The 24,500-nt window shown below is 41.3% G+C and overlaps 1 protein-coding gene across 2 annotated transcripts in view; it reads left to right on the top strand.

Annotated features, from left to right (window-relative positions):
* The window catches only part of TTLL11 (tubulin tyrosine ligase like 11), a 37,988-nt gene extending 15,584 nt beyond the window's left edge, over positions 1-22,404 (top strand). Inside the window, exons 5-9 of one of the 2 annotated variants that reach the window (XM_051636733.1) lie at positions 428-523; positions 1,057-1,175; positions 16,294-16,539; positions 17,700-17,806; positions 20,692-22,404. In XM_051636733.1, coding sequence (XP_051492693.1) covers positions 428-523; positions 1,057-1,175; positions 16,294-16,539; positions 17,700-17,806; positions 20,692-20,981 — 858 coding nt within the window. In that variant the 3' untranslated portion in view covers positions 20,982-22,404. The other variant, XM_051636734.1, reaches the window with a different exon arrangement.
* The last annotated feature ends 2,096 nt before the right edge of the window (positions 22,405-24,500 follow it).

Genomic DNA, 24,500 nt, shown 5'->3' with positions numbered 1-24,500 from the left:
GGTTCTCAAGTTTTTCCTTACAAATCTGTCTCCTCACCTATGTTACTACTTGCCATAAACATCTGTGGAGAATTGCCAGTGGGTGTCAATTATTAGTAGCAGTATTAACTCCAGTTTCCATCTTCTAGATGTTACAGCTATGAAGTTTTGCAGATTCTTGATGCAGCTATGATGGCAATTTGAAGGCCCACCTGTCCTAGGTGCTGAGGCTCTACGTTGTAGATGCAGTATTTAGAGACTGGGGTAGTGTGGAAGTTGCCATTAGTGTCAAAGACAAGTGGTTTCAGTAATTATTTAGCAATACAGCATATTTCTCAGTTACTTCTTTTTTGTCCCTTAAATGTTTCTTCCTCCTGAGCGTTGACGTGGGGATGACCACGCCGTGAGGAGAGTGGAAGTAACACATTACTTGTTTTGTTATGCACAGATTTTAGGGTTTGACATCCTCCTGATGAAAAACTTGAAGCCCATGTTACTAGAAGTAAATGCAAACCCCAGCATGAGGATAGAACATGAGCAAGAGGTAAGACCCCTCAACGTGACAGTGAGATTGGAATTAAATTGTTTAGGTTTGGTTTTCTGGTCTTTTTTCCTGTTTGAAAGATGAAAGCTGTCTGCTAATATGAAACCTCCAAGCTTCTCTGTAATTTTCTGCTTTGAAATCATTGCTAATCTTATACACTTGAAAAATGACTTATTGGAATGGTGAAACCTCTCCATCATCTTTACCATAAATACATTTATTCATCATCCCCTGCAGTTGATTTAATTGTGTTTAGAGGGTTAGTAATAATTTTTTTCATGTTTGTATACATAATGTGAGTGGTAACGTTGGCAACAATCTTTTTAAAATATTTGAGTTTACTAGAGAAACTTGCCAAAATGTTTTTAGTATTATACTGAAAGTGTTCAGCTGTTTCCATATCCTTTAAGAAGTATTTTGTGATCTATCATTGTACATTTAAACCATACACGATATGCACAAAGTTTGAGCAAATGTGGAATAAATAATCCTTAGCTCTATGCTGAATAATTGTATCCCTTTGTCATTTCAAGCTTTCTCCTGGAGTATTTGAAAATGTCCCAAGCCCTGTTGATGAAGAAGTGAAAGTTGCTGTTATCAGAGACACTCTACGGCTGGTGGACCCTCAGAAAAAAAAGAGAAAGGATATCCAGTAAGTGTTGACTTTCCTTCTTCTTGCATCTATGCCTTGCAGTAATTATGAATTTTACAAATAATTTTCCCCAGTGATGCTAGTTCATTCAGGACAATGAGTTCTGGACCGTCTGTGTGACTCCTTTTACATCCACAGTGTTAACTCTCTTGAATAAACTGGTAGGACATGAATTGGTGGTGTGGTATGGCAAGAGTGGTTGGATTTGTGAATTGGCCAGGGGAAGGTCTGGGAGAATACCAGTTCATGGTAATTTGTGTTCAGCAGAAGCAGCAGCCAGCCCACTGAGGGGCCTCCTCACAGCTCCTTCCACAGGGGCAGCTGAAGTGTGGCAGGAGCTGTGTAGGTGCTCCAGCCCAAGGACATGAAAGGTCCACAGACTGACGGGAAATCCAGCTTGATCAGTTCCCCTGGAATAGCTTCCCTTTGATTCAGAACTGGTGCAAACAATTTAGGAAATTGGGTTTATTGATTTGTACTTGAGGCCTCTGAACAGTCACGAGATGCAAATCTGTGTGTTAATTTGCTTTAAAGCCACAAATTGCTCTGAATGAATTTCCCCATTGGAGCTGGAAGGTGCGAATGTTGTGTTTAGAAGTGGCTTCCTTGAGAAGAAGCAGTTACACCTGTGAGCTGGAAGTGAGAGGGACTGCCTGAAGCAGCTTGCACAGAAATGCTTGTGGTGGAATTAGGCTGAGAGAAAGAAGATCTTCCTTTTTTGAAACACCTTGTTTTAAGCATTTCCTTGGAGACATGAAAGGGAAATTTTTTTTTTTTGCCCCTTGAAATTCTTGCTTCCAGTCCTGCCTCCACTTGCAGTGTCACTTTTGGTCTTCTCTTGGTACCTGGTGGCAAGCTTAAATGTGTTATTCATGCCCTATAATGATTTCAAGGGCAAACTACCTGTCCTTGTGTAGACAGAGTTCCATGAGCAAGACATGACTGCTAATACTTAAAGTTCTGTATTGCTGTAATATTATTATAAGACCAAACTTCTTTTAGAGGCTGTGCCCCACACAGAGGCTGCTGTGGTCAGTGTGCAGAATGTCTTGCAGTCTCTACTGTGTGTTGCCTTTATTTGTTCTTCACCCTTAAGATTACTCCAGTGCACAGAGCTGAAAAAGATAAATTTTTAACCTGTAATTATGTAGTAATTTTTTCTTTTTTTTAATGCTGAAGTTATGTCAGGCATTCATTAACTACATATTAGATATGGAAAAAAGGCAAATTATAATTACACGTAAATTTCCGGAGAGCACTGGCATGTGTGGAACACTCATTCAAGTGAGGATTTCTCTCTGGTGCATTTTGAGTACCACATAGTTCATAACAGGATTAGTTGGTGATGAGATAAAACCATTGGCTCTTCATGGCAGCTTTTGTTCAGGATAATCTGGTTAACAGAACATCTTGTTGATAAATATCTGTGTGTCCTCACCACGAGTCAGTCCTACTGCTTGCTGCAAAGGGCAAGATTTGGGTCAGTTTTCCTGTGGACATACAGCAACTGCCCACCCAGTCAGCTCAGATTTACCCCTTTAGGACAAGAGGAAATGGGGTCAAGTTGAGCCAGGGGAGGTTCGAATTGGATAGAAGGAAAAATTTCTTCACTGAAAGAGTGGTGAGGCCTTGGAACAGGCTGCCCAGGGAGGTGGTGGAGGCACCATCCCTGGAGGTAGATGTGGTGCTTCAGGAGATGGTTTAGTGGTCATGGGGGTATAGAGCTGATGGTTGGACTTGGTAATCTTGAAGGTCTTTTCCAACCTGAGTGATTCTATGATTCTTCTTCCAAGTACTTCTGGTGGGACTTCTTCAGAGAGACATGATCTTACTGTGAGCTTCAAGGACCTCATCCTGGTCACTAATGGAGTTTTGCACCAAAGTAAAAGCACTGGAGAGCAGAACTGAGCACCACTTGCTTTTGCCTCACCTTCACTAGCAGAGGTTTTTTCCCTTTGGCTCCTGCCCCTCACTCATTCCAGCACATTTCAGCAGTTCTAACGTGTGCCCCCATGTCCCCCCTCCACACCCTCCCACCATTAACTGTAGGGAGATTGTGTCATTCCTCTGCTTGCAGGACAAAAATAGCAACTCATAATCGACCAGAGATAGAGAGCTGCTCAGGAGTTCACCTCCACTGTCATACTTCTGCTAGTCTCATTGCACCTGGCAGCAGGAAAAGCAAGATTTGGCTTGTTAATAGAAAAAAAGAAAAATAATCTGAAAGAAATCCTCTGCTGACAGCTGACCAGCAGCAAGCATTGCAGAGCCTAGTTGTGATGCTAATTAGGTAATGGACATTAATTCAAGTAAAGTTTTAATGATATATAAGTTTGAACACAAGGGAAATACTGAGAAGTCTGAGCTGCATCTCAGGTAAATACGCTGCTGTGGAGATGGATTTGATTTCCCTCTAATTATCTCCCATATTAAAATAAATGAAGCATCTAAGTGAAAGTGAGTTTTAGAAGTCATCCTGAAGTACTTAATTATCAGGAAAGATTAATAGCTCAGAATTTATTTTAGTTTAATTTTTCCTCATCTTTATGGAGTTTTGATTATTTTTTTCCCCTCCCTCCTTTTATGTGACACGCAGCAGTGAAATGTAAGTTGAATAAAATCAGCTTGTCAGATCTCTTAATAGAGATCTCTTTAATTTTTCCTACACAATTCCAGCCTTTATATGCACCAGATCATTGTATCATCAGGAGGGAGCTTTTCTCCTGGAATGAGAAATCTAAAGTTAGAAAAAGCTGGGGAAACGTAGAGTTGTTTTTTACTTAACATCCTCAGAGCATCATGTAGAGCAGGTTGCACGTGTCCCTTTGTTGGACTGGGAAGGGATCAGAGTGTGCATTTTATCCAAGGCATTTTACCCAGTAGGCACCATGGTCAGAAAGCCTGGCTGTGCCTGACTTTGAGCGGAATCCTTGTGTGGTCAAGTTGAGGGGTTGGACTGTGCTCTATGATGTTTCTACAGAGAAGCCTGCATAAAGCTTGTATAGGGTTAAATTTGCTCTGGATTTCCTTCTTGCAGCAGAGGTGCTGATCACAGCCTGCTGAAGGTAGGAGAAGACTTGCCAGGTTGGACAAGGCGTTGTGCAACCTGGTGTAGCGGGAGGTGTCCCTGTCCTTGCAGGGGGGTTGGAACTAGATGATCTTCTAGGTCCCTTCCAACCCAAACCATTCAGTGATTCTAAGACTTCAGCTAAAGGAAATTTGCACAGTTAAATGAATGGTCTAATGACACTGAACAACATTTGAAGTAAATCAACGTTACTTATGTAAACAGCAGTTTAATTAAGGTAATCATTGATGCAAATCATTGTTGATGCTGTGCCTCCAACAGGAAACATTTGAAAAGGCTTTGCAAAATTCTACTTTTTGTGCCAATTTTTGAATCTTTATGGTAGTAAAATGTTTTAGTTTCATCGTTTGTTTAATTATTAGCAATGTATTCTTTCTGAAATTGCAGTAGATGTGAGGAGTGAAAAGGACTCTGTCTTGTGTGCAAATCCTCTCTGTTCTCCACTGATATGAGATGGAAACTGTTGGACTGGTGGTGTCATTGCAAGCTGTATCATTTGGAGCAGGTCTGCTCTGAATGGCTTTGGAAGATAATTTTTATCACCTCATCAATGCTCATGACCTGCTTTCCTGTCCTGTCAGAAATATTTATGCCCTAGTTTGTTAATGCTAATTAATCTGGAGATAATAAGAGACTCTGTTGTTTATTTAGTGTCCCAGTATGATCTCTTGCATATACATCCTTAGTTTCTTGCATATTTCTAGACAGAAACGAAGCTTTTTATTCTCTTGACAAAGAAATCATAGTAATATGATGTGTTTGTCATTAGAATTATGAGTTGCTCGTGGAATAATAAAATGCTAGAGATGATGAAGGTGCAGCCCTGTAAGTAATATAATTACTTTTATTCAGCACTGAAATAGCCATTGACAGAAGAAAGAATTGAAACACTTTGAAAATGAAATGTAGTTTAATCTATGGCTGTTATAAAACCAACAAATTTATTGTGCCCACTAAAATGAGTGGCTTTCTTTTGTCACCCATTATGGCATTGCTGTTTCATTGCTAGTTTATCTTTTCTTGAGTGCTATTCTCTGTTAGTACCATTTCAGTGTTCTGTTGGAATTCAGCCTTGAAATTTATTTGTGATGATCTGATTATTTTTTCTTCTTTTTAATGTATGTCAGGTATGATTCTCTCCTCTGGAGTCTGTGGCTCTAGCAAGTGTCAAATATGATGAACTAATTTTCTGAGCAGGAGGAGCCCCAATGTGGGGTGTCTCATGTTTTTGCCAGATCAGCAGCAAATACTGGCTTAATGTCACTCTGTTCAGAGAGCAGCCTGTAAATATTAATGTGTGTCACTTTGACTTTTCTCCTCTGAGTGTTGTGTAGTTAGGTAGAAAGTCTAATTGAGGTTTTGTAGAACTTACTGCACAAAAGATCTTACTATTTTCTTGCACAAAATGTGGTTAATTTTTCCTGCTGTGTGGATCATACATCTTTCTCACTTTAAATGTTTCCTTTCTTTGATAGAGCACAAAAGTAATAGTTTCTGGGAGGTGAATATGGGATCTGCATTAAATTAATGTCATTAAATTAACTCCTGTTTTGTATTTATGTACTTTGTCCTTCGATGTAACATGTTGAAGTGGCAGGTTCTTCAGGAGGTGTTTCCTGCTGTGTTAGTGACCAATGGGTCTAACCTTGTCCACTGACTGCAAGAGGAATGTGGGTCTTGACTTAAATAGGCCTTTCAGTAATGTTTCTCTTTTGTATGTTTCAAAGACAGTTTCCAAATCCTCATGCTATTCTGAATTTCTTGATATTGAGGAGCAATTTTGTACTCCCTTAAAGAAGGAGAAAGAAGTTGGAAGTCACCTGTGTGGCTCTGTTGCATTCATTTTCCAATATTTGTATTCATTTTTTTCAGGTTTTTTGTCAGTTTATTCTGTTTCATAATCTCCACTGATGTCATGTTTAATAGAAATATGAAAATATACTGTGCAAAAAAGTCTCCTAGATTTTGATGGTGATGCAGTCCATTTTGCTGTTGATTGCTGCGTTTATCTCACTAACCATAGTGTGAGGTTATCCTTGTGTGACCAGGGTGGTTTACAAGGGTCAGAACTCAGTGCATAAAGACCTGGAGAGACTGAGCAGAACACTGGTGTTGCAGCTACTGCTGATCAGAAAACAAGGGCTGTCATGCAGGGAAGCGTCTTCGCGTCCCCCTCCTTCGCTCCATGGAGTTCCGCAGGGTTTGCTCTGCGGGGGCTCATTCCTCAGGCTCCTCGGTGCCTTTTGCATTGTTTGGGGTGAGTTTAGTGCTTATAAAAACAAGGATGCAATAACCTAGCTATAGTAATATCAGTGGTTTGTTTTCCATTTGCTAATCACCCGGATGAGCTGGCTGCTGGAGTGCTGGGCTGATTCCTGCGTCCCTTGGCTGTCGCTTGGAAGTCTGGTCAGGTTTTCAGCTATTCAAACACTTCTCAAGCACCACCTCTTTATTCCAAGCCTTATTTCTGCCCCAGAGTGTATGAAGTCATATGTGTGGCTTTCTTCAGATTGATCTTTCTGCTCTGGTTCATTTTGGAGGCTGACACAATTTTTTTCTCCATCAGTCAAAATGACCCAGCATTCATATTGAGGATCATTCTGCCCAAGCCCTTTGAAAGCAGATTGAATTAGACCCTTTCTCTTTCCTAGAGGGCTTTTTGGTTTATTCCTTCATCAGGCAATCTGCCAACTTCAGTATCAATTCTTGTCTGTTACGTTAGCCCATGTGGCTTTTGATGAGTTAGACATGTGAGAGGGACTTCTAAATGTGATGTTTGTCAATGTTACTTCAGTTCAGATCAGTGAAACGTTACCTTTGTTTTTCTGTAGTTGGAGAGTATTTATTTCTCCTGCTATTGCTCATCCTGCTCAGGAAGAACTCACCTCAACTACTCTGTTCAGTTTTGTGAAACAAATGTTAGAGGTGCCTTATCTTTGCTCTCTGTTCTTGCTTTTCCAATTATTTATCTGTCTCATCCTTAAGAGTTTTTAACCTTTCTCCTATTGATTAGGACAGGCCCTGCTGGAAGTTCTACAGACTGTATGTGAGTTATCCCTCCATGTCTCATGAAGAAGGGAAGGATATGGTAGCTCTTGGCTCACAGTAATTCTGCTTTGGTTTTAAGAGGCACTTAGAGGCTACAACAACAGAAAATAAAATACCAAGTGCAGGACAATGGCAATAATCAGAATGTGCTGTAGAAATGACATTGAGGGACCACTGGAAGTGCTTAGAATGTGTTAAGCAAGGAAGCTGATGACAGGCCCAGTTCATTAAAAAATTTTAATGGACAAGAATTGATATGGGTTGCAGAATTTTAAAAGGTTTCATTTTCAGCACTGTGAAATTAATTGCTCCAAACCCATCGTGTGCTTCTGCAGTAATTGGCATGCTGCAGTGCCCCTAGCTCTGCTGTGAACCCAGGGCTGGGATTATGTTACCAAATAGCGAGTAGAGACTGGTTTGTCCAATTAGAGTTGGATCACAATGTTTTGAGATGCAGCTAATCTAATTACATCTTTATTGACATCTCCTTTCTTTTTGTTCTCTAAAATTTCTAGCGAGCAGTAGAGAAAGGGTGAAAATACGCTGAGCAATGTGACCTGTCAAAAGCATCTCCATAAAAGCTGAACTTTCCAGACATCCTGGTGTCTCAAAATGTGCTGCAGCAATTGTATCTCTTAGATTCTCACACTGCATTACATTTTAAGTTGATCATTAAGAAGTCTCATCACTTTCTCTTATGATGATTTTTAAATGAAAAGAAAAAACGTGATAAAATACAGAGACAAGGAAGTTTTTATCAGAATATGCCACTTTCATCTAGTCTTTGTAGGGCAACCACAAAAGTTGCTGTGATCCTCAAGATTTGCCCAAGAAGAAGGGAGGTGAGGAATGAAGCTGGGTGGCTGCTTCTCCTTCCATATGGGACAGAACTGGCTGTGGACTAAATCCATCTTTGGATTCAGTTATTTGATTAGAGATTATAAGTAGAGTCTTAGTGGCAGTAGACTCTGGCTTAAGGCCTGCTGTGCTTTGCATCCCTCATGACCAGCAGCCCTGAGCAGGACATGAGGAGTCCCAGTGACTCCCCTGAGTCCCGAACCGGCCCTTCCTGCCTCCCCCTCAGCTGAGGGCAGGGGAGTTGGAGCTCCTGTGGTGTGGGCCCCTGCTCTGAGTGCATGCTGACAAAGTAGGCTTCTTGGGGGCTGTTTTGGGTTGTTTGTTTAAACATTAACTCATCAATACTTCAAAGCATGCCAGGGAGCTTTGTTCCATCCAGATGTTGCTGGATCCAGCTGTTGCTGATGGCAAACTTCAGCTTCTACAGGAATATTGTGATTTGTTGGGACAAGGTTGAGAATTCTATCTTTCCCTGGCAAGCTGTTTACTTTTGAAGATTTTTCCTTCTGTTGTGACTATAGGGTAAAAGCAAGCATTTATTTTGCTAGGATTTGGTCTTAAATAGGCATGGTATCAGAAGTGAAGGGAAAATGGAAATTATTTATGTAATTTTTTGCAGGAGCTTTATTATTCTCATCAATTTCAAGCCATCAGGAGGTTTCAGATACTGCCCATAGTGAGTCTGAATATTAGCTCATAAGCCAATCCAAGAGCTGTTTGTTTCTTCCTCTGTTAACACTCACATAATAATGGCAAGGGAGTGCAAAGCAGGCTTTTAAGGGACAGTAAAATTAAGTGCTTGGGATTTTGGCTTTACTTTAGTACAATCATTGAGCAGAAAAATAACATTGTCCCTCTTCCAGATATCCTTCAGGTGTCAGTTCTGCAGGATCCTGGTTTTATTACATCAATCACAAGCAGCTTAAGGCTTCCAAAAACATAGTCACAGACAGATGTTGAGCCTGTCTGGGGATTAGAAATATCCTCTTCCATTAAGTATAAATTAACTTAATCACCAGGTATGAAAGATAAGCAGCATAAACATCATTCCCTGAAGCTTTCATTAAAATTAAAATTCTATTTAAAACTAGGCTCGTATTTTCTGTGACTTGATCCCCCTTCAAAGAGATTATATCTACTGTAAATTTTTTCAATGACAGAGTGACAGAAATTAATGTATTTGGGCCAGTGACGTTCTCTATAATTTAACTTGTGCTGCTAGTCATGTTTGAGCAGGAGAGATGATTGGCTTATTTTTAAGTAATAATTGGTTTCTAGTCTCTGAAAAATTTAGAAATCACTAGAACTGCCAAGCACCCAGTTGCCAGAAAACAAAAGGATAAAGCCCCACGACTTACCAGCAGTGTGACATCAGGTGTTTTGTCTGTGTAGAATTCACCTGCTTTAGTAGGAGGATTATTCCTGATGAAATGCAGTTGCACTGCTGCTTCCTGCTCCACTGGGTGACAGGGAAAGCTCCTTTTCTCCCCTCACAGAACCATGACTGCTTTCTAAGAATTATTTCCACGTGGGGAGAAAACCCGTGGGCTTTTGGGTTGTTTTTTTCCGTACTACTGTAAGACACTTGGTGGTCTAATTTAATGTTGGTTTCAATGTATTATCAGGCTTTACAACTGGTTTGCCTTTGCAGTATCTATTTTTAAGGCAAACTTCTCTAAAGAAACAAAGGAAAGGGGAGAAATAAGGAGGTGTCGAAGTACCTTAAAAGCAATTAGTAAGCACAAGTAAATCTCCTGGGAATAATTAAAATTACCTCTACAAAAAAAATAAAGTATTTGGGAGCATATTTAATGATCTTTGTTCTATAATAATTTTGTGCTAGAGTGGAACAAAATGGTTACATGCAGGCTTTGCATTGCCTGCTCATTAGTTCCTTATAGTGATGCCATATTTTCTGCAACACTCAGATGGATGAGAGGTAATAGCACAAACATTCACTGCTTCTCTTACATTCCAAGTATTAAATCTTTAGCTAATGCAGACTGATATTCCCATTATTCTTAGAAAGTTGGAAATAAAGGATCTCAATTAATAATTAGGAAATAAATATTTTTTCAGCACATTGCACCTGAGACTCCTCAAATGCATTTCCTCACTTTAATGGTTGAAACTATGTATTAGGGAGTGCTGTAGAAATAAAACCCAAGCTCCAGGGTGACTGTTACATTCAGCTGGATGTTTGTCCCAGGTGTGCAGTGTACTTTGTGCCTCCCAATGAGGTCTCCTCTCTCTGGGGTGCTGCTGTACTGATTCCTGGATCATCTGGGAAGGTGGGAGCTTAAGGGAATAGATTTAACTGCAGTGTTGGAAATCAGGCTTATGAGATTGAGTTTTAGATTAAAATATGAAGGAATTAACTCAGCTTTTACATGAGCTTGTCTCAGGTGTCAAGTTTGAAGTGGAGGCTCCAGTCTCCTCTGCCTGTGACATGGAAATGCCAGTAGTATTCTCATCATTGCTTCGTGTCCTTGGTGTGGAGCAAGTCAGGACCCACATGAAGTTTCTACATCTTGGAAACGTGCTAACAAGGTAATAAGGCAGCAGCCTTTCTGAGTCCTCTGTTTTCTTTCAATAGCTATTTAATCTTTAATGAGAAGTGATGTTTTTACAATAAATCTATGCCATCTGAAGAGGTAGTGAGCCATCCTCAGCAAGGGGGCTATGGAGCTCAGAGCAGGGAATGAGGCGACCAACCAACACCCATGGGGGGGAACTGGGCACCCACAGGTACTCTGCTGGCTGCTCACAGCCTGCAGGAGCTTCTTCAAGAAGATGATAAATTATTCTGTTGAGCGAATGGCAAGGCTATGGAATACATTTTTAACTTGTTCTTGGGTTCTCCTGCAACATGTTTGCCAGCTCTGAGAAACAGCCTGGGTGTGCTCCATGTCCCTGCCAGAGGGAAGGCAGCGTTAGGCCCTGCAGGTGCAGGCAAAGCTGGACAAGGCCATGCTCACACTAAGGGGAAGAGTAGGGTGATAGAACTGCTTTCTTCCTCTAACAGAGAGATGGATTATTTTTTCTTGGAGAGATGGAAATTCTCACTGCTTTCAGCACCTTCTGCTTCCAGGAGGCAGGACAGCTGCTGCCTTTTCAAAATGTATTTTGGATGATGTGCTGGGTGATAGTTTCTGCCAACAGCATGGTGATTATCAATCCTTGTTTTTAGTGTGATGGATTCTGCTCTTTGAAATACAGACCCTTTACTGTGATTGCTTTGACTGCCTCAAACCATTCTCAAAGTGTTGAATCAGCTGTATGTAAGAGCAATGATGTTTCTAACACAACTTCAAAAATCTCTTAACTCTGTGGGTTTTAATATTCCTTTAATACTTTTATCTTTGTGCAACTTTATTACTATTTTGAAGGGAGGAAATGCTGGTGCTATTGATGTGTTTTTCTTTGCCAGAGGGTGAAGTGGAGATGAATATTCAGTTTCTTCAAGTGAAACTCACAAGTGGCCAGTGGAAAACAAAAGATGCTCATTATTCACTCAACACGCAGCCAAACTGGCACTTCTTGCTGTCATGTTCTGTGAGTGCTGGCAGTCTCTGTGTTTTAATAAAAGTAATGGGATTAGTTCACAAAAGAAAATCCCTGAATGGTTGATAATCAGAGACACTGCTCTGGCTTTGACTTCCTGCTTCCTAAACCATTTCCAGTCTGAACACAAACGTGTTTCGTACTTACACACCCCAGTAACAAACATGGTTCTGTTTCTTGGGAGGTCCATATTCTGTAGTGATAAATGGGTGGATGTAAAGATTTGTCATGCAAAATATTCACTGCTTTTAACTATGTTAACATAGTCCTTACTTTGAGAATAGAGGCTCAGCTGGGAATAATTATAGCTTCAGAATCCAGAACATAGTATTTTCTTTTATTACGTCAGCAGTTGTCAGTTGATATAAAAATTGCTTAATTTATACTTCTAGAAATGCCCTAAATGTTAAAAATATCGAGTGAGCATTCTTAGAAATATTAATATTGCCATTCTTACCCAATTTTACTCTGAACTTGACAGCTACATTTTATATACAAGTATACAAAATGCTGCAAATTTTGAAGCCTTTAATTAGTAGTTGCAAATTTGTTTGTCCCTTATCAACTTGTATTTGCATAAAGATTAAGGCCAGTTGGAATGAAAGGGATAAAACCTAGATGGAGGAAACATTAATAAATGAGTAATCATGTATGAGAGATAAGTGGCCTTAGATGTCGTTTCCATAAGCTTTATTAAAATAGAAATTATTTTTTTAAGATGCAGTTAATATTTTCTCCACAGTTGATAATTTCTAAAGAGGGATCTGTCCATGAGGTGCAGTATTAGAGAAATTAATGGATCGAGGTCAGACATTAGTATGTAAATTAAGCTTTGCTGTTATTCTGGATGGCAACAGCAACATTACCTTGTGTTTGACCTTTCATTCATTTAGCCTGACTCAGCTGTGTCAGTCAAAACTATTAATCCTAAGGAGCAGAGTTAAAGTGCAGGGCTCAGCTTTCTTCTCCTCCCCTTGCCTGCTGGAAAGCCCCTGGGAGCAGAGCTCCTGGAGGGACCCTGGGCAGGTTCTCTGCAGGTTTCCTGCAGCATTCTGGAGTTCCTGGTCCCTTCCCCACAGCTCTGCTGCAGCACTTGTCCACAGGGATTTTGCAGGGTTTTCAGGGAGACCAGGGCCAAGTTCCAGAGCCCTGTGTGTTGTATCCGGGCTGCAAGGGGAAGCTGGTAACTCAGTGTGTAGGATGATTCTTGGAAGTCACTTTCTGGAGTAAGAAAGGACTGGGTGGTAAAAGTGTGTAGGAGTTTTCAGCAACATTTCAACAGGCAACATTACAAAAAGGTACTTCTGTGTTTTCCAATTGACTGATGAGCAATGGTGGATTGGAGGTGGAAATCCCCTGCCCATTGTCAGTGTTGGCCTATGAGCTGTATTCCTGCTTTTTGGAGCTGTGCTGCCAGTGCCTGCCCTGCTGTGGCTGCCTGGCCCTGGGGAGTTGTCATCCTGCTGCCCCTTATGGCGTGGCCCTGGCAGATGGCAGTGGGACACAGAAGGAAATGCAATGGTGCCTTGCAAGCCAGTGCAATTTATCTAGTGCTGGGGCAAAAAATATGTTGAGCTCTGTTTCATGGCAAAAATGTGCAGATGACAGTGAAATTCTTCTTTTTATAGACACCGAGTCTGGCTGTAATAACCTGGCTAGGCAGTTTTTCTTAATTAGTTGTGTTGAAACCACATTGAGATTGGGTGCATACAAGTGTGTTGAATAGATCTACAGAGAATAAACTTTTATTGAAGAGTACTGTCTGTGGTAGAAGTGGAGAATTATGCTCTGAATATAATCAGTGGAAATGCTTGCAGTTCAGCTGAGCGTGCAGAATGGAAAAGTCAATGTATCAATTCGGTTTTACAGACATGGACAAGCTCTTGTGCAGGTTTTCTCCAGCAAGTCTTGTTATCATTAACAGCACAAAGTATAACTTTCACTTTAATTCAGATTAGATTATCAAGTTAATTAAGCTCTAGTGCTTTAGAAAAGGAAAAAATCTTGCAGGGGGAAGCAAAAGAATGAAAACAAATCATTGAACTTTATAAAAGCAATAACTGGTAAAAGCAAATTAAGAAGGATATTCTCTCTTGTTTTTTTTTAGCTCTGAAGCTGATCCCTTTAACAGTCTCTTCAGCATTTTCCATAAAAAATAGTCTCAGAATTTCCTCAGCTTGGCTTGCATCTTTTAAAAGCTTTATTCTTTTAACTGAAAACATGAATGATGAATGAATAACACACAATCCAAAGCACTCTTGAATTTAGAATGAGAGAAGGTTTGGGGCTCCCACGCGTCGTTAAAACAAGAGTTGTGTTACAAACAACAGAACCTTCTCTCCTGCTGAATACACAGTTTCACATTCGGTCAACTGGCTGAAGATTTGAATTTTTAGATTAATGATCAGGCCTTTTAAGATTAAAAATAGAGACCTGTGTGCTCCTTGTTTCTTGGCTGGACCTGCTCTCCCTCCTTTGGCAGCTAGAGGGTTACTCGATGGCCCTGAAACCACCACCCAATCTGACATGAGAAAGAACAAAATGAAGAATTTTTTATTTTAAGCTTTACTTAACTAAAGACAAAAATAACATTTTTCTACTTTGCTTTCTGCAGCAGAGAGGAACATTACCCAAGCACTACCTAAGATGTTTACTTGTATTTTAAAGACTTTTTGTCTCAAAAAATGATCACATTTACAGATACTTGGTATTGACCTGCTGCCAGCTGAAGGTAACATCTGGAGGTGTGAATAAGTTCAGAGCCTAAATTCAAGCTGAAAACTTGGCCCCAAAAGTGTATTTTAGAAATTAGATATTGCAATTTAGTTCATACTAATTAAAACTTTTGGGTTTTTTGCAATTCTTACTTTTTTCCCCTGTAGGGGCCCTCTGTCTCCCAGTTGCTGTACCTTCATTTTCACTCATACTAGAAGCTAAAAGTCAACCTCTGAAGTATTCTGTACCAGAAGGGGACATGGTGTGGCAATGGATTCTTGTCTTCCAGGGAAATTCAGGACAAAAGGGAGTCTGCAAATCCCATGGGGATATTTGGTGTGGATGGCTGCAAGGGGGCTGGGGGATCTGCTGCCTTTTGCAGTTGAAGTTGGAAGATGCAGATTTACTGTAGACTGGACTCAAACACATTTCCAGGGCTGTGGGTGGGCAATAACCATGGTGATTGTTATCCTCTGCTGGAACAGGACTTTCTGAAGGGCACTGGTTAGGAACACAATAGATCAATGTAGTAAAAGCACTAATTTTTTTAGTACCTAGTGTGAATTATTCTTGATGATGGGCACTTTGAAAAATGACTGGAAAGAAAATGAAAACCTGCTTATGCTTAGTGCATGCCAAATAATTGCCATCAGCTATCAGACTTTCTGAACTTAAGAGAATAGCAATCTTTAATTGTATCTAGATACGTCAAACACAGAAAAGAAGTAAAAATATGTCATGCTGAACAAACATGTAGCATTTGTTTCCGAGCACCATTATCTCCATCAGCTTTCTTGAGGGAATTTGGCAGGAACAATGAAGATGAAATAATGTATTCTGACAGTATGCACAGAGGATTGGAGGAAAAAATAATGGGATTGCCCAGAAATTGTTTTCTGAATAGAGCCAGTGTGCATTTATGTGAACCATATTGCTTCTGAATGTATTGTTAGAATTCCTGCTTTGCAAATATATCTTGCTGTAGTTTTTGTGCCTTACATCTCAGGGAAGGTAAAGGCTTCTAATCATTATTGGAAAATAAGTTTAGTCTTAGGTTATTGTAATCTCTAAACGTTTCCCATTGAATGTTCCGTGAAATTCCATGAGACTCATCTTTTTCCTACATACCTGAATTTGTTTGATGCTGATAGTAACTGCACATTGGTGTTATCTGGTGGTTCCTTGTCTGTGGGGAAGATGTGGGCCTGTGAGCTCCTAAAGACCTTTTGAAAGGAATATGGATATTCAAAGCATCACAAGGAACCTGCACTGAGAAAAACTGTTTCTTTGTTATGGGGTGGGGGAGGGATGAAATGTGTGGCTTTGGATGTTCAACTATGTGGATTAAAAAAAATATCTGCCATTTTAGAAAAAAAAAATTTACTCAGTTACTTTTTAAAGTGATTTAAGGAGCATTACTGGTTGGGAGAAGGAAAAGTGAGAGGTTTGGTTTGCCAGGCACCTACTCTTGGGGTGATAAACCTCAGATTTTGGTAAAGGAGTGGTTTAGTGTAAAAGATACAGTTTAAAAACTTACAGGAAAATGATGTAATTTTGCCCAGGTCCCAGTGGTTGTCATGGGAGTTAGAGGACAGCAGTAGCTCTCTGAAGTCCCCTGGTAATGGTGGGCATCTCTGTCCATCTTATCTATACGTGTTATTTTTGGCATCAGGGAGTGGGATGATGAGTGGTTTCTGCCCTAGGGTTTGTTCTTGATTTTTCATTATTGTAAAGAGCCCATAAAATATGGTTATATAATAAAAAAAAACCAACCTCTGAAAGACAGAACGTTGGATTCTGTAAGAACAGGGTTAACAACAGATACAATTATTTCCTGTGCTGCAGGTGTCAGGCTTTGGAGCAGGTGTCAGAAGCCAAGGAGGAGGCACTGGAGGTCCCCCCGGAGCAGGACACCAGCCGTGCCCCAGAGCCTGGGCTGCCCTCCCTGTGTCTCAAGCAAGTGTTCCCCAAGTATGCCAAGCAGTTCAGCCACTTGCAGCTGGTGGACAGGGTGGCTGCTCTCTTCATCCGATTTCTGGGTGTCAGAGGGACAACGAAGCTGGGCCCCACGGGTTTCCGGACATTCATAAGGTTGGTAAGGGGAAGGTGCTGGAGGGATTGCTGGAAGTGGAGCTTCCTTACCTCTGCTTGCCTGAAGTCCATCAGATTGAAGCAAGCCCTGGCAGAGCAATGCTTTCAGCTTGTGGGTTGAGCAGTGCCTTCTAGAGAAACTTTTCCCCATGAGTTCCATTGAAACAGTGCACATTTTTTTCATAAACCAGAGGAATTTTTTTCATTCCAAGCTCCCAAAATACCTGATCTATGAAACTGTCTAATAGGAACCTGGCTCTTTATTCCAGAGCAGATCCGTGATGCCTTGGGAGATGCTATTTGGAGGCTTAGTCAACATGTCACGTTCCAGTGAAATGTAGGAATACCCTTGTGAGAAAGTGACAGCCAGAACTGGGTCACTCGGTGTGATTCTGTGGCTGGGGCCACAGCCCTGGGCCAGGGGAAGGGATTTCCTTGCACATTGTGCACTCAGGATTTGCATTGTGAAATTGCAGCTTGCAATGGCAAGGAACTCAATTTATTTTTCCACATTCTTTTATGTGTGAGGCGCTTTCTTTTGTGTTTGGTTGTTTTTTGGTTTTTTTTATGGAGGTATCTGTTCCAGTCATGGTGCAAATATCTCATTTTCTGTCTTTCATTGACAATGACAAAAGAAAGCAGCAGCAGAAGCAGATGTACTCTGAAAATACAGATCCTGTTTCTATGCAGATGCATTTAGCATTTGGGAATGAATATAAACAATTTGATTTAAACAAATTACAATATACAGAAAATGACTGAAGGCATCTGCTCTATCCACAAACCAGTGTAGGACTGATTCCAGTTCTGTGTTTTCTATTGCTCAGTCCAGCCTTAATTTGGCACTTGTCAGAGGAACACAGAATAAATGCCAACATTTTTCTTTTTAAGAACATTAAAATATATTGCCATATCTCAGTGAAATAGTGTTTGCAGTTTCCTAATGCGTGTTAAATGAAAATTTTTAATATTGGCAAATACTTAGTTTATTTGTTCCCAGCGGATCTATACCAACTATATGGCCCTTTTCTGAAATGCTGTCATTACTACTCATTTCAGAAATAAGCTCGTGTTTCCAACATGTGTCCTGCAGAATTTTTCCCACCTTGGAAGTTTGGATGTAATCAGATTTTTTTCCTTATTTTGCCTGTTTTCAACAGACACTGCAAACTGAGTAACAGCAATTTCTCAATGGCCTCTGTGGATATCTTGTATATTGATATCACGAGGAGATGGAACAGCATGGGAATCGACCACAAAGAATCAGGTAACACTGTTTTGTGTTGGAAGACTGGGGAAGCTGAGGGTTTTTTTCAAATTTTGGTAGCTCAAGTACACCTCAAATATTCAATTTAAAAAAAATGGGGAAGAGGCTTGTGCATCTGAGGCACATACAAGTACAACCAATTCTTCTGTTTAGTTCTGTGGCAGTTTCCCTTTATCTGCAGAACAGATCCCTCTTGGATTTTGATGTATTTAGTGGAGCAGGTCTCTGCAAGCCCATTATTATGCTTGCAATTTTGCTGTTTACAGAGAAGCATTTAAAACCGTTCCCAGTGGGAGCTTCAACTTGATGACAGTGTAGGAAGGGCCATATTAGGGCACCTACGTGGTCTAGCAAAAACCAACCAAACCAAAAGCTATGCAGGAGCTCGAAATAAATATACTTATCTTTTTCCCCAAAAAGGTTACTTTGGGGACAAAGATACCTGTATTGTTTTCCTTTCCCAGAGAGTCCCCCCTCCCTTTTTCTATTTTCATTGTCATTGTGATAGGTGAGGGCAGGACAGCAGGTTTCTGCACCAACTGGCACAGAGCTCAGCTGTTAAGTGGGCTCTCACTAAGTGCTTTTGTGCTGCAAGCAAAGCTCTCAGCTCTTCGCCCATATAGGACTAGGTCAAACAGCCAACCTGGCTTCCAGCAGTGAATCACCTCCCCACCTCCTTTGGTCACATTTTTAGATCTGAAGCAGTAATCTATCAAATAGAGTTCAGGGATTAATTTCTTGTTCTACTATTGGCCTAAATGCACCATTTAATGTATAACTTAATTTCTAAAATTGCTATTACATTTCTATATGAAACTGAGTCCATACATTTGTCAGCTTTCCCATATCTTTTCTAAAATGTGTGTTGCTTGAACAGAGGTGTCATATAATATCCTGTGGAGTCTGTGCATATGCAGTCAGATAAGGCAAAAGGAGAACAGGTGAAATACTGTTCACATGGCTGATAGAGTAAATCCAGACCTAAGACTGGAAGGGAGAAAAGGAAGGTGTGATGCAGAGGAGACAGCTTGGTTTCTTGTGCCTGAACTCCAGTGCTGCTTCAGGTCAGTCAGGGTCACCTTAGCTTCACAGCTGTGTAAAATCTGAGGATTTCCATTTAGCATTTCAGTGTGGGTCTAAGTCCTTTATGTAGCTGGTTGGTAGAATTCTACTAGCAAAAATACTAGAAATGCAAGTGAACCTTCAGACTTTCCAATATTAAGAGATTTGCTGTCAGTCTCAATTAACCAGATGTTTTCTAGGTGTCAAAACACCCACTACCCCCCATTTCTTTGGCTTTGCCTTTGGCCCCTCCCCAGCTGGAACCAGCACAGTGACTCTTGTGGCTGTTGTAAACCAGCAGCTTCTCACTTGTGTCACTAAATGCTTCCCAGGAGTGTTGCTTTTGGGGGATACTGTGGGTTTGCTACCCAAGGTGCTTTCCCTGACTGCAGCTCACCATGACTGATAAAATAATTCACTGAGCTGGCAGCTGCTGCCTTCAGATAACTCAACAATTCCTCTGCAGGCTCTTTCAGAGCCACGATTGTAACCAACCCCAGCTGCAGCCTTGGTTGAGAGAAATTATACTTCAGAATGCAATTGTAATATTTTGAAAAGGTGCCTTTCCTGCAGCATCAATAAGCCAACATTAAGTTTAAAAACCCAAACCTTTCAGTATCTGCTTCTAAAGTAATCTTCTTAAGTGTATATTCACACTGGGAGAGCCAGTTAAAGCACAAAGCTGCTCTAACTGTTCCATGTGGTTGGCATTTTGCAAAACCAATTGTGCTCTTGCTTCTTAATTAAGAATTAAAGTAGGTATTACTTCAAGGTTTTAAATACAATAATTAGTGTTAATGTGCAGCCCCTCTTTCCATTGGCTGTGGTAATGTGTTATTAGTAAGATGTGATCAAGCAGCACCTGAAGAGTCTGTTCTGCAGCATGGAGCTTCTGCAGGAGACTTTTGTTCCAGAGTTTTATTATAGCAGAGAATTTTTTGGCCCTGCACCACTTCCCCTTCGTACACTCTTCAACTGTTTGTTTTTCATTCAGTTGAAACAAAGCTACTGCTGTAGAGTTACTAGATATGGCTGAAAAAGTGGCCTTTTCACCCTCAAAAGGAAGGCTGTGGATTCTGCAGCCTTTGCAGATGGAAAGCAACACTTCAAATAAATTTATTTCTGCAATCAGGTGATACTTGGTAATGGGGTTATCTTTATAGTGCCACAGACTGAAGTGACTCACTGTTTCGGGAGTTCTATGTTTGAACTGTTGTTTTAGGTCCATCTCTAAAAATACAAGGCTTAAATGGCCCAGATTGAGTGCTGATATAAACTTGTTTTTCTTGCCAGGTGGATTTTTTTCCTTGAAGCTCAATATGTTACTGTGTATCTGATTCAATTGCAGTTTAATATTTGAGGCAGCAGAAATCAAGGCTGATATGACATCAATTTAATTGTACAATATCATAAAATCAGTTGTTGCTGTACCAGTTTGCCTCTGGATGCCAGGCTGCTGGTCAGGCTGATGTCTGCAAAGCACACAGCAAAAAGTAGCCCCAGTGTTGGAGTCTCACCCCTTGGTGCCCCAGCTGGGGTGTGCCCTGCTCTGAAACACTGCACGAGCTCAGGTGTGCTACATACAGATGAAACCTTGTCTTTTGGTCTTGAAGGACAGACAGTTTCTTTTCTTACTGAGCATTCTAGATGGCTGCTGTTTAAATTAGAAGAAGTTAACTCACATGGTTGCATGTGTCCCCACCCAGCACACACACACCTGGCTTCACTGCCCAAAGAACCACAAGTTGGTTTGATTCTCAAAGCAGGTAGTTTGCCGGAGGACTCTGTGCTGTGCATCTCCCATGAGCACCTTTTCCTTGCAGGAATGTGTTTGCAAGCCTTTGTCGAAGCTTTCTTCTGCCTGGCTCAGAAAAAATACAAGTCCCTCCCACTGCACGAGCAGGTGGGATCGCTGGTTGGTTTCTGTGAGTATCACCTGGCTGCCCTGGACGAGAAGCGCCAGGTGTGCGGCCGCGGGGCCGCGGAGCGCCGAGCTGCTGTAGGTGCTGGTCAGACAGATGGACTTCACCTGGCACCAGCTGCACACCCACCCCTCCTGAGCCGCACGGCCGTGGCCACCAAACTCACAGATGGCAGAAGTCATCGCTATTAACTGTGCTAATTCACCAGGACAGAACTGAGAATGAATCCCCACTGGATTCCTTCATCTGATCGCCAGGATTATTTAATGCGGTGTTTTTATTTACACTCGTCAAGAAGCTCCCATCCTCAAATAATGACCCTGGCAGTGGCTATTGGTGTACCTCTCTTGGACCCACGGTACACCTCATGTGACAAACTGTGCTTTCATCCTGAGTGTCCAGAAAGCCACCTGTGAGGACAAGGACCAAACTGCAGTGGGGTGACAGCCAGTGTCCTGGGACCGGCTGCACTGATGGGGACTGCACAGCAAAGGAGTCAGGTGCTCTGGACGTATCCTGGAAACCAAGTCATGAGCTGCAGGCTCAAATACCAGTTGTGGACTTTGTAAAACTCAAACCTGGAATTACACTCGTGGTCAGACTTCAGGCCTTGATCCTCTCCTTTCAGTGTCTTGGGCTGTACGTGTTGGAATCAATGCAGATTTGGTCATTGTTTATATACTTCTTTTATAAGTCAGTCTTAACACTGAAATAATATTTTGGCTTCTACTTCTTTGTACGTGTCTTTGCCATGACAAGTACTGTTAATTTTTTAAAGAAAATGTAAGGATGTTTATCCTTTTTGCTTCCACAGGACCAACAAGCTCACACTTATTCACAGAAAAAATTACTTCATTAATCAAATTTGGTGAATCCAGTGGTGGTTTTGCCTTCAGGTACCAAACACTGCTGTTGCACACAGCCCAGGAGTTCATGGAAATTCCAGTGACACCAGTCCTATATTGACTTCAGGCTAATTGCATTCTAGGTTTGCTTATTTTTTGCCTTTTGCATGTTTGTTACACTGTTTGGACCTGCAGGTCCACACCCAGAGCAGACTTTTTTGTCTTTGCACATATTCTTAATTTTTTCCCTTAAATAGCAGTAGAACTCTGTACAGAGTAGATCTATATTATTTAACAGGCTGTTTTGTCATGAATGCTGGGCTGTACTGCTGGAGCTGTCCAGAGAAGTCTTCTTTTTCAAGAAATGAACCGTGACTTCCATAATTACTTCCATGACTTCCTCTGTTTGGGGGGCTAAGCAGAACATGAGACTGGCTGAAAGGACAGGAATGACTCGGAACTTCAGGGCTGTTCAGTTTAATTGGTTTTGATCTCATGTTTTATTACAAATAATGTATGTCTACATCAGAGTTTGATTTTCCTCCTTTGGTCTCTTCTGCAATGCTAATGAGCTGGTGATGTTGTAGGGTTCCTCATGCTGTCCAGGATCACAAAGCTGTGAGGAGGCCTCTGGGCCCTGAGCTTTGGATCTGAGAGACTAGCCAGAGCGCACACGATGTTCCAGTGGCTGGTGAATCAGAACGTGACCTTGGAAGCCCTTTGTCCATGCAGAGGGAGCCCACCCATTAAATGGCATGACCCAAATGCACATGCAGCATCGAGTGAGTTTTTACTTCAGAAGGAATTCAGAGTTTCTCTCCAGGAGTTAGTTTCAAGCAGCATGTGGTTTTTCCAATACGATATGATGGCAATATGATGCACAAGTCAAGCCCATGAGAAACTGGTCCCCAGCAGGGGGTAATATCAGATGTGGGCATCCCTTCTTCTCTTCTCTTTCTGTAAATCAGCAAGAGTAGTAGTAGATGATCCCTCTCAGTCCAACAGCTAGACTGTTTGAAACTTTATGTATTGTACGTAAGAGCACAACTGTAGACCAAAGCCACGGCCCTCAGACGCTAGAACGCAGACCCTAGACCACAGACCCTAGACCCTTAACTGTAGACCCATAATCCTAGACCGCCTACCCTAGACCGCGGACATTAGACACTTAAACCTAGACCTTTAAACTGAGACCACAGACCCGAGACCCTTAAACCTAGACCCTTAAGCCTAGACCACGGACCCTAGAACATTACCCTAGACCCTTAACCCTAGGCCCTTAACCGTTCATCGCAGACCCTATACTGCAGACCCTAGACCACAGACCAGAGACCCTTAACCGTGGTCCCTTAATCCTAGACCCTTTACCCTAGAGCGCAGACCCTAGACCACAGACCTTAGACCCTTAACCGTAGACCCACTTGTTTAAGTCTCATAAAGATTATTGCACTATGAAGATAAAAAGCCAAACTCCAGGGTCTGGCATCTGTCAGAAGAAATGAAGCTGAAAGGGTCATTTTTTTTGCACTTTCATTGTAATGTATTTGAAGACATTCACAAGTTGAAAAATGGTTACTTCTCATTTTGTGACATCTGACATTTGTCTTGCGATTGGCAGCGTGTTCCTAGAAACCAGCTCACAGGTCCCCTCACCTTGTGATTGATGTCCTGTGAAGAGTTACAGAAGAGTTGGATTCGAAATGCTACAGCTGCGAATGAGTAGTGCAATCTGTGGCCTGAAATACCCAGGTTTTGCTATTGTATGAGTTACCCTGATAGCAGTGGAATAAATTAACTCCTGTATAGGATGAACACTGGTAAGACCTCTCTCCATTTTGGAGATCTTGATATTCTCTGGATCTAATTCAGATTTTTGTAGCTGATGCAGTATATGCCCTGTTCATCTCCCACTTCAGATATGAAGGGTCCCTTGTCAGGATTGTCAAAATATGCAATTATCTGCCTCTAGTAATCCAGTGTTCATGTATTTATATAATTGGAAAATTGAATGCCATCTTATTCTTGAGGAGAGGAGGGGGATAGAACAGAAGTGTACTTTAGTGACTTAATGACAAACTCACATCTCTCTTCCCTCCCATCTAATACAGTTTCCTCTGCATATTATTTAGCATCCAAAGCAATTTCACTTGGCCTTTGAGTTACCAGTCTGTGCATGTGGAAAAAATAGCCAGAGCTGCTTTATTCAGAACGTGAATGCTGATGCATGGATAATTTGTTAATCCTGAGATACCTTTCTAGGAAAAGAAACAACACATGAAAGGTAGTAGGCATTGTTTTTCTGATTGTACTTTTCTATATTGTTTTCAGGGAATAACACAGCACTCATGGTTCCATTTATGACATGTAGGATATGAACATTGCACATTAGTGAGGTCTGTCTTGTTACCAGACACAGTGGGTATAAAGCACTTCAACATCTGAGGAAGATTTGAGGCAGCTGAGTCCAGGATTTCCATCCAGACATCCCCCATCCCTGCAGGCTTGTACCTGGCCCAAATATACCTAAATTCATTTGATGACTCCTTGTTGGATTTGGAGTTCTTTCCCTGCATAAGGCTGTTGCAGGCTTAATCCCCTGAAATTTGTCTAATTTGGGGTCAAGAAACTTAGTTGCCCTCTAGCCAAATGCCCAACTCACCCTGTTACAGCCAAATGTTTTGGGAACATTTAACACGCACCAAGCAGGTTGCTTCACTTGCCACACACATCTAGATACTTCATTTTAACTTTATTTTAAAACACAGCTGGAGGGGGAGGTGCTCAGCTAATGACACAGTTACTGCTCTGGTGAGAGACCCAAGTCCAGCCCCATCAGCCTTACTCTTCTCAGCTGGAGCTCCTGCC

This window comes from Apus apus, chromosome 19, assembly GCF_020740795.1.
Source record: "Apus apus isolate bApuApu2 chromosome 19, bApuApu2.pri.cur, whole genome shotgun sequence".
NCBI lineage: Eukaryota > Metazoa > Chordata > Aves > Apodiformes > Apodidae > Apus > Apus apus.
This window is presented reverse-complemented; position numbering and strand designations above follow the sequence as displayed.